At 33.9% G+C, this 10,763-nt stretch overlaps 1 protein-coding gene across 3 annotated transcripts in view; it reads left to right on the top strand.

Annotated features, from left to right (window-relative positions):
- Positions 1-10,763, top strand: part of LOC117120353 (serine/threonine-protein kinase MAK-like) — a 24,039-nt gene that overhangs the window by 7,307 nt on the left and 5,969 nt on the right. Inside the window, exons 1-8 of one of the 3 annotated variants that reach the window (XM_033265383.1) lie at positions 2,519-2,650; positions 4,819-5,012; positions 5,602-5,656; positions 6,914-7,035; positions 7,686-7,765; positions 8,002-8,134; positions 9,189-9,360; positions 10,053-10,220. In XM_033265383.1, coding sequence (XP_033121274.1) covers positions 4,912-5,012; positions 5,602-5,656; positions 6,914-7,035; positions 7,686-7,765; positions 8,002-8,134; positions 9,189-9,360; positions 10,053-10,220 — 831 coding nt within the window. In that variant the 5' untranslated portion in view covers positions 2,519-2,650; positions 4,819-4,911. Of the gene's footprint in view, positions 1-2,518; positions 2,651-4,818; positions 5,013-5,601; positions 5,657-6,913; positions 7,036-7,685; positions 7,766-8,001; positions 8,135-9,188; positions 9,361-10,052; positions 10,221-10,763 lie in introns of those variants that run through there. The other 2 variants (XM_033265402.1, XM_033265393.1) reach the window with 2 other exon arrangements.

Here is a 10,763-nt window from a genome sequence, read left to right as displayed (position 1 = left end):
TTTTTTTAAAAGTAATTACAGCATATGTTAGCATATTATGAAACTTTTCAATCAGCACCGCGCGCGCTTCCTGAGGGTCAAAGTACGGCGGATCACCGAATTCGTCCTCAGTGACGAGTTCAAATCTAGTTCAGTGTGTTGTTGCTTGCCAGAATTTGAGCTTGCTTCCTTTTGAATGTATAGATAAAAATAAGGGTGTATAATGTATGTGAATGTTGTTGAAATTAATTATCTCAATATAATTAAGCCCAGTGCATGATTTCTTCAAAATTTAGACTTTAAAATTAAATGACCCATTATAGAGTTATAAATTCATGTTGTACTTCTTTTCTTAAGATGAAACAGAAGTGCGAATGACGTGATTGAGGTGACTAATATCAAAGAGTATAGAAAAGCAATTCTATACTCTTTGCTAATATAAAGACACTCAACATGCTTGATTCCAACATGTATCAACTTAGAAAAGTAAATTAAGTTACATTGTATTTTTAATAAATGTCATTACATTTTGCAATGATGAAAGCCAGCTAACAGATAACTGGAAAATATGATCACTATAATTGATTTTTTTAAATATATAATTATATTATTAATTTTTGTTTATTGGTGGCAGTTTTGTATTTTTCCAGAACTGACAAATACCAGTGTAGATGAGAATGTTATTGAACTTTTTACCACAGACTAACGTGTATTAAATGTATAATTATCAAGTATTTCCTCATTAGAATAAAAAAAATATCTATTTGAGAGCCCAAGATGGAAACACTTGTTTGACTTGTTGTCTACTATATTATATATCTTGTAAAAACGGTCATCAAATTACTTTACAATAATACATGAAACACAATAATAAGCAAAAGAATCACTGTCACATTTCCATCCATCCTAACATGAACGACTAGACACAAAAATTCAAAATATATAAAAACATGGTCAAATTTACTTATGATAATACAGTACAAAAAAAACATTATAAACTGGATCGCTGTTGTATCACATACCAACAAAGTCTGCAGGGGCGTATCCAGAGATGTCCAATATGTGGGGGTGGGTAATCGAGAGACAACATTACATGCCCTGAAAGCAGCCTCTGAGGAGATCAAAAATGTCTTTTCCTTTTTCAGATCAATAATGTCTTTTCCTTTTTCCCCATTCCAAAAAAGGTTCGCCCGCCCGCCCCTCCCCAAATCTTCCCCAGGTCTGACTGACAATGGACTTTCCAAAGCATCAGTCAAACAGCAGCGGTGCCAGTGGGGTCCAAAAGGCATAGGAGGACAGCTGGTCTGACTCGCAGTAATTGTATATACCAACATGTTCCAGACAATGAACATGTTCCAATGCGTTCTGAATTACTAATAATAATGTGGTCGACCTTTCACTGACAATGATCACATACTGCATGCTACGAAATTGATCACATACAGCGTGGTCTTGCTTTCTCACAAAGATCATATACCAACATAATCCAAATTAAAGTACTGATACTTATCACATACTGTACTAGTGTGGTCCAACTTTCTGAGAAAAATTTAAATAATATTTTATTAATGAATGTAAACAGTGCAGTATTACAGTAATGAGATTGATGCTTTAAATTTAGTAAGAAATATATATCTTATTTTTTGGAGATGTCGGGAGCGGAGGGCGTAATGAAAATAAATAATAAGAAAATTACATTTTTGTCGCGGAGGGTGCGCTAACTGGCCAAAAAATAAAATTTTAATTTTATTCAAAATTACCATTATTGCCAGTCAGGGGTTCGTTAAATGCTCTATTTTCTGTATGGTTAAACAAGGTATAAAAATCTGTGTTTAAATTATAAAAAGCACTAAATGCACCAACATGCTACAACCCTCCTCTGACGATACTAACCAAACTTGCTGATCTAAAAATTCAGTTATTTAATCGTTTACTTGTACATATAAGAAACTATTTTCTTCTCGCTATAAACACCGCATACATAATACGACAGGTAAATCATATTCAGGGTTTTTGTATGTCCAAAACTTATGAATCAAAAACTGAATTGTTCGATAAATATACGCTAAAAAAGAGCGAATTTTCGACTCCATCATGGTATACAAGAGAAACTAAATTTTAACTATTTTCCTTTTACAGAAATTTCAGATTTTGCCACGCAGAATGTTATTCATAAACACCAGAGGATTACATTTTTAATAAAAATTGCTGAAATAAAAAACAAGACAAAATAATAATGCTAAAAACAGCAAAATAAGATAGGTCTATTCCTCCATGAATAAACTAATTGTTTTTCTGAAATTTATGTTCGCATTCTACATGGAAAATATTTAGTAGGCTAATTTGAAGCACCGTGATACCGGCGTTATTTACGGCGATACATTTATTATTACTGTATAACACTATTAAACTATAAGGACAAGACTAAATTATTGATTTCATTTGATTTCATGAACTGTGAATGGCGGCGGCTAGGCGTCGTACTCGCTTTAATTGGTGGCGCTGTGCTGGGAAACGTAGAATGTATTGTTTGTTGTTATGGATATATATGTAATAAATAGGCTAAGCTGTCCATCATCAGTTATATTCGGGACGTATGGATTGATTTGACGGACATTATTTGTTCATGTAATAAATTATTTTTTTCATACTGTCAATGTAGAAACATAAGGTATGTTTTTAAATAACCTACGTGCAAGTTTATATACGATGTTGTGTATAATTCCATACTATATAAGTAGTAATAAATCTACATTTTTAGCCTTTTCCAATCTCGCTAAGGCCCGGGTAGCCTAGGTAGTCTAGGCCTACTACTTACTAGGCCCTAGTAGTAGCCTAGCTTAGGCGACAGGGCTAGGCTAGCCTTGGTTTGGTAGACTAGCCTAGGCCTAGGCGTAGGCCAAGGTTAGTACTTAGTAGCCTATATAGGATAGCTAGGGCTAATAATCAGCTAGATGACAACCATGACATACCTACTTCAGCAGCATATTAATAAGATTTTGATTATTCAGCTAGCCTAGGTCTAGGTTAGTATCATCATTAATCTTGTGTCAGTGCTGATGCACTTTTATCCTAATTTTAAAAATTCACCACATTAAAATTACATTTTTTTTAGTCCAATTCCAACTGATTCTTTACTCATTTGGCTACTGTATTTTAGGTGACTGTCTATATCTGGCTTTGCCTTTTCTGAAAAGTTCTATTCCATACTTTAATGGTAATGGTTAATTGTAGAGGATGGTTACAGATGGGCACATCAGAATTTTAACAAACTGTACATATTCTACATTTCTGGTGTTTTTGTGAAATTGCTGACAATCATACATTTTGCTAAAATGTGGCAAAAACAAGCCAAACCAGTCACTCGTTGCAAATCCTGTTTCAGAGATAGGCAAAACATGCTGAAATTTCAAAATTTTTGAAATATGTTTTATTGCACTAAACTAAGTTTTATATATTTATATATCATGCTATGCTGTTATTTTCCCCCATTTTCAATGTTAAAACAACAATTTTTAATGATTTAGTGATGGTTTATGCCTGAGAAATGTAAAAATCATAAACTTTGTTCTTTAAATAGTTGAATGTTTAAACTCCTGTAACTTCATGAAATGTCGGATTTTAATGATTTTTTTTACCATTTTATAGCTTTCATTCTACTTTTTAACCCTGTATTAATAAATAAAAATCAATTTTTGCAACCAGTGACTGGTTTGGTTTGTCTTTGCTACAAATACATATGGTTTAGATTAAACAATTTGTCCACAGCTATTTTGTAGCTATACAATTTGTGATGCAAATGGACTGAAATGAATTGTTGGATATAATATTCTGCGTAAACATCAGGGATGACCCACAAAAATCTAAGGAAGTCTATTTCCGGGGGTAGTAATGTGATGCGCTTAGAGGCCTTGTTACCGTTAAGCGCTATATAAATCTAACATATTATTATTATTATTATTATTTCCATTGGGGGTCCTTCTGGTGGTGACTACAGCGGGGAAATCCTCTTTTCCAAAGGAGTACTGCATTATGCACGTTTCATGTTGCACAATAGCTTAATGTCTCACCTCTCTCAATAACCATACTTATCTAATTATTTTAAAAATAATTTTGTTAATTTAGTTAAGTTTATATTGTTCAGAAAATACAGTAACTCTGCCATTTGGGAGACCATACGCTAATGTTGAAAATTATCCAGTCAAAAGAAAGAATAAAGAAATAATGAATTTAATATTAAGCTGAGCTTCAACCCTTGTTTCTTTTGAAAATTTTAATTTACATTGTTAGTATGAGCCAATTTGGCCTAGCCTCTAGCCTAGGATTAGATACTACAAATAAAGGCAGCGTTTATAGTAAGCCTTGATCCTTTGTTCGCATCTGAGATTGTTTGTTTTCTCCATCGGTATACATAGGCCTACTGTAACTGCTGTACCTCCATGAACTATCTTTACTATCGTCATGCAGTACATGGTTAATCTAAGCAATGATCTGACGTTGTACTTCTGCAGACTGTCTTTGCGGTTGTGTGACTGTTTTCTTTTTTCTATCATGTTTAATGTTGTGGGGTTGCCAAACCTTGTACAGGAACCTTGTTCTTCCTTGGATTCGCCCTCCTCCTATATTTGTTAATGAGGAAATTTAAATATTATTATTATTATCATTAATAGTATTTTGCTGTTTCTAAGATTCTTGGCTACAGTACATTAGAGAGGATTTTAATCTATTATAAATTATTTGACCACACTCTTTAAATGTGTACAGGTATTAATTTATAGTGTCTAGCATCAGCTATACTTATCTCGAATTCTTTAAAATGATTTCTTTTTTTTTCAATAGGTTCTTTAAACATAAAGCCAAGACATGGAACAAATATCTGACGATACTATAGACACTGTACTTTAAAATCAAAACATAATTAAACTGCAAGCCATGAATCGGTACCAGACAATGAGACAGCTGGGGGATGGGACATACGGCAGTGTTCTTCTTGGCAAAAGTAATGAGACTGGTGAAATGGTTGCTATCAAAAAGTAAGAATTTATTCTGTAAAGTTTCCATAATAGTAGGCCTAATGCCAAGTTCTGTACTGTAATATCGTTCTTCAATTATGTGTGTTTTGCCTCTTGATTGAAAACAGTGTTTCAAAATAATTGAGATGGAATAAGGAAGTGAATAAGTTAAAGATACATAAATGTTTTTAATTTGGCCTCCTGTATGCTTAGCAGACATGTTTGTTTGCTGTGCACTTTGGAGATGTTTACAACTAATTAATAATTAAGTGACACAATTTTTAAGCATGAATGCAGTAATTCTTAGTAGCCTGTTATATATTAATATAGACTACTAGAATTATGAAAAGTAATTATAAATTAAATTTCCCTTATGGTATAATCTTGATATAATCTAACATAAACTATGTTGTATTTTATATTAGAACATGTTTACAATTGATAAAAACTATTCTTAGAAAGCAAGACACTTTTTAGGTGTAAAAGCAGTAATTCTTAGTAACCTGTACATCACCAAAAATATTTTAAGTATTTTATTTACTAATATTATTAAAGTAAATCTAATTAAAGATTACCATTTTTAAAGTTAGACTCAATAATTTTTCTTCAGGATGAAGAAGAAATATTACTCATGGGATGAATGTATGGAACTGCGGGAAGTAAAGGTAAATATTACCTTATTTAATATGTTCACTCAGTAAACTATTGCCACAAAGTACAAATTACAATGATAATACTTATAATCTGAGATTACACATTTTCAAACCAGTTGCACCATATTTTTATTGGGGGTCATGCTGTGCATTGTGACCCTGCTGCGATTATTCCAGTCAACTGATAAGAACAACTAGAATCCATTATTTGCGATTATTCGCTATTAAAGGAAGCTACATTAACACCAGTGTAGCTCCTGTGATTATTAGATTCACATGAACAAACCATATTCAGGGGCGGATTTAGGGGGGGGGCCGGCCCGGCCCCGGCCCCCTCTTTTGGGAGGTAAAAAAAGAAAAAAAAAGAAAAAAAAAGAGAGAAAAAGGAAAAAATGATGGCCAAGAATGCCTCAAATGTTATGTCCGGGAGTCTAGAACACAAAAATTTCGCGGGGGCATGCCCCCAGACCCCCTACTACAGTGTTGTCTCAATCGGCCCAACTTTCGGCCCCCCCTTCCGGCCCCCCCTTTTGGACATTTCTGGATCCGCCCCTGATATTTATGTATATAGTCGATTTCCTGGAACAGCTTCATCCGTCAAACGAGGCCTAGCATCATACTGCTCCACTATAACAAAAGGAAGCAACTGATGTTTGTGCTTTGAGTAATTAATGAATATGGAGCATGTTGATTTTGTCCCCTGCTTCCTTTTCTGGAGGTTTTACCGTATTTTTAGTCTCTCTCTTCCTTTATGTGTTGCTAATTACTTGTTAATTAGCAGCATTTGAACATACTCAAATATATCAATATGTTCCAAATTATTAGTTCTTTGACAGTGACTAAAAAACTCATTTTTGAAAAATTGTCAATTACTTCCTTTTGTCATAGAGTGGGGCAGCATAGGCCTCACATGGCAAGCCCATCAATCGGGCGAGTTAGAACGCCGTCTGGACTGCTTCCAGTCCGCCAGCCAGAGGTTGACACACGAGTCGGCTCGGCCTAGCCAAACGACTCGGTAAAATGGTCTGCTTGAGTTGGCTCTGTCGGCTGTTGCGGTCAGAAAATATATAAATAACGTTCTGAAATCTGCATTTTGCTTCCGATCAGCTCCAAATTTGTGGAGGACCAAAATACATGTAACATTGTCAATGTGTGAAAATCTGAAGTAAAACGGTCTAGTTATGCGCACTATTACAACACTCTCACCTCTTTTTCAGAGAGGCAAAGGTAATGATTCCAATTATCTCCTATTTCATCATTCTCTTTCAGTCTTTACGCAAATTGAACCATGCAAATATTGTGAAATTGAAAGAAGTTATCCGGGAAAATGATCATCTGTATTTTATTTTTGAATTCATGAAAGAAAACCTATATCAGCTAATGAAAGATAGGTAAGAAAAACACAATGATAACACTTCCCATTCACTACACTAGTATAGTTGTCTTTGAAAATAAGACCATTCAAAATGTAACCGCCATACATCCCACCCTGCAATAATTTCATCCCTACACACTATTAGAAGTGGTTTGGTGCAGCAAATTCCTTCTTGTTGCACGTACTGTAGCTTGTGACCTAGAGTAAGGCACTTTGTCTACCGGTACGTTGTATTTCTCACGCATGATTGTAAATGAGTTTTAATGAATTTCTGAGAAAATTATTTTTTAGTTTTATGACTAGGACTCGGACCAGTAACAATAGGTTAATATAAATATGATGGTGCATGCATGCTTAATGATTCTAAATTGTACAAGGCCTTGATAGAAATTTAATTTAGGTATACAAAATGCAAGCATTTTAATTAAGGAATTTAATTTTCCTTTAATAGAATGATTCAATTTCTGGTTTCGCATACAATATTAAATTCATGTTTTCATTTAGAAGAACTTTTTATTGTGTATTTCAGTGGATAAAAGTGAAAATGAAATGACAGAAATATATAGCTAATATTTAGTACTTTTACTTTTATTATTGTATAACTTGTACCAAGTACAATAGATCTAGATGTAAATGTTCAATTTTGTATTGTTTTTACTTCTTCAGAGATCGTTTATTACCAGAGTCTGTAATACGAAACATCTTATATCAGATCTTACAAGGCCTGGCATTCATTCACAAACATGGTAAGTAGACCATGAAGCAAGCAAAGTGTTAATTTCTGAAGTATTTTTTTAAGTCATACAAATATCAGATTTTAGAATTAGTGACAAAGAAATAATTGGATATTGTAATGATAGTAGTGCAATACTGTATATGAATTTTTTTTTTTTTTGTATACTGTAAAAAAAGTGAATATACATTAATTAATAAGTCTTTTCCAAATAGTAAAATAAATAACAGTTTATAATTTAAATTTCAGGATTTTTTCATCGTGATATGAAGCCAGAGAATTTGTTATGTACTGGACCAGAGTTAGTGAAAATAGCTGATTTTGGTCTTGTAAGAGAGATCCGCTCAAGGCCACCATATACAGACTATGTCTCAACAAGATGGTATGTGACAGTAAAGGATACCAATTTTATATAATGTTAGAGCTGTTTTAGCATACTCAGTTACATAATATCCCCTTTCTGAAATTACGAATCTGGTGCATGCTCGGACGTAGCCTTAGGCACCTTCAAATAGATCTGTGGTGACATCGCAAATGCATCGTTCCATCCAAGTTTAGCAACAGGCCATTGTAATGCATTCAGTAGGTTTAGGATGATTCCTAAATGAGTTTTTTTGTATTATTAATCCTTGTTCCTTGTTCAATAATATTAGGTAGACAGAGAAGAAGAAGGAATTGTAGACATAGATGAACAAGAAATTAAACATTAGAGAGAGAAGAAAGAATGAGAAATATAGTTTATAGATAGATTCAATCTTGTCCAGTCACTGTCCATAGAACATCTGATTTCTGTTGATAAATAATGGAATGTATTCGCATAGGATTTGATGCATTTTATGGATATGTTTGTGTTTGCATACAGGGCAATTGCTTGTGTCAATATTTGTATATTTTTTAACACTCAAAGTGACTTTTAAATGGGAAAGTGAAACATATTGAAGTTCTTTTTCAAGAAATATAAAATTAATAAAGTCCTTTTATGAAACACTTTAAGTTAAGTAAATAAAGTGCTTCTTAGAAACCACTTTTTAAATTAAATAAAGTGCTTTTGAAAACCTCTAATAAAGTGAAATTATTAAAGTGCTTTAAGAACCAACATTAAAAATCTTGAAGTGAGCAAAGATTATAAAATGGAAAGAGGTCCTAATATCCTGATTTCGAAACACAATATTACCACCAATAAGTTATTGGCGGTTCTAATTATAGTATGAATTGAGTTCAGAAATTTTCAAACAAGCATTCTTTACATGCAGAATGTGTTGGATTAAAACAACTTTAAAGAACGCTTTTCGTGAAGGACAGCGTCTAAGTCATGGTTATACTAGTCTTTTCAAGATAATATTGCGTTTCAAAGACAACCTGAAAGTTAGACCTCTTTTCTTTCCCTAATACTTATTGGCTACTATTTTTATTTTATATTATTTGTAAACTTTCAGGTACCGCGCACCAGAAGTACTACTTCGCTCTACTAACTATAATTCTCCGATTGACATATGGGCGCTGGGTTGCATAATGGCAGAATTATACACGTTACGGCCACTTTTCCCAGGCAGTAGTGAGGTGGATGAAATCTTCAAAGTGTGCTCTGTATTAGGAACACCAAAGAAGGTTTAGTTACTTTATTGTTTACTCACATTTCATATAGCATCATGTTATCAAACTTGTGACTGTCCATCCAAGTCTAATATCCTAAGCTTTTAACATGAGGGAGTCAATTCCCTAGTTAACATTTTGGTTGTTCGTAATGATGCCATCCCAACAAATTGCTTTTTAGAAATAAAAATAGAGTTTGTATTACTGTACTTGCATGTTATTTGACAAAGGCAACATTTCAAGCTTCAAGTGATAAATTTGAAGCGTTATCCCCACTACAAATTGCTTATTGTACAATAAAAATAGAGTTGGTATTTCTTGCATGTTATTTGGCAAAGGCAACATTGCAAGCTTCAAGTGATAAATTTGAAGCGTTATCCCCACTACAAATTGCTTATTGTACAATAAAAATAGAGTTGGTATTTCTTGCATGTTATTTGGCAAAGGCAACATTTCAAGCTTCAAAAGATAAATTTGAAGCATTATTAACCTAAATTGTGGACTTGTTAGATTTGTGGAAAACATTTATCAATCAGCAAGAATGAGAGAATGGTGGTTGGCAATTAAACTGTGAAATTAGGCCTAAGACTGCCTCAGCATTACTTGTGGCAAATGTGTTTTTCTCTTAAGCTACATTTTACACTAGTTATACAAATGTAGCTTTACCCGGAAATGTTTTACAAAATTTGAAATAAATGTTTTTATAGATGGATTGGCCAGAAGGTTTCCAACTAGCAAATCAGATGAATTTCAAGTTTCCTCAGTGTGTGCCTACACCTTTCAAATCACTGATTGGTAACGCTAGCCCGGAGGCTCTCAATCTACTCAGAGATATGCTTCATTGGAACCCACAGAAGAGGCCAACAGCAGCGCAGGTAAAGTAGTGTAATGTAGTTCCTTCTTACGCTCAGTAATTGGTACATGCAAGCAGTGTCACCGAGACCGGGTGGGGGTTGGGGGGATTCCAAGCTTACCAGGGGGCCCATAAAAATTTGCAGGTAGCATTTTTTTTCCCAATATTTTTTTCAAAAATAATTACTGTTATGGGTCCCTAAGTAGTGGCATCGGTTCCCTAATAATGGACCTCCTGAGATAGACAGAACCCCTCAAAAAAGATATTTTGTGCCTTCGGCGCAATTTTTCTCGCACTCGCTCGTAACTGAGGGCCCACACCAATCCTTTCCCCGGTTACAGTTTCCCCTCTTGCAGTTTCCCCTCTTGACTTCCCTGGATGTAAGACAAACCTACATGGGACTACAAAACAAATCCAAATATGAGGCATGTCGTGGCAAAATGGTTAAGTTGTCGCACAGGCCAGTATTGAGTAAATGACCTATAAAATATGGGAGCTCAAAAAATTGCCTAAAAATCCAAAATATTTTTTCACTATAGATCAACAGTTTAATGTCTTATTAATC

Source organism: Anneissia japonica, unplaced genomic scaffold (assembly GCF_011630105.1).
Source record: "Anneissia japonica isolate Jap-2015-1 unplaced genomic scaffold, ASM1163010v1 scaffold250_len512249_cov173, whole genome shotgun sequence".
NCBI lineage: Eukaryota > Metazoa > Echinodermata > Crinoidea > Comatulida > Comatulidae > Anneissia > Anneissia japonica.
The sequence above is the reverse complement of the archived record's forward strand: the minus strand, read 5'-3'. Positions and strand labels throughout refer to the sequence as shown.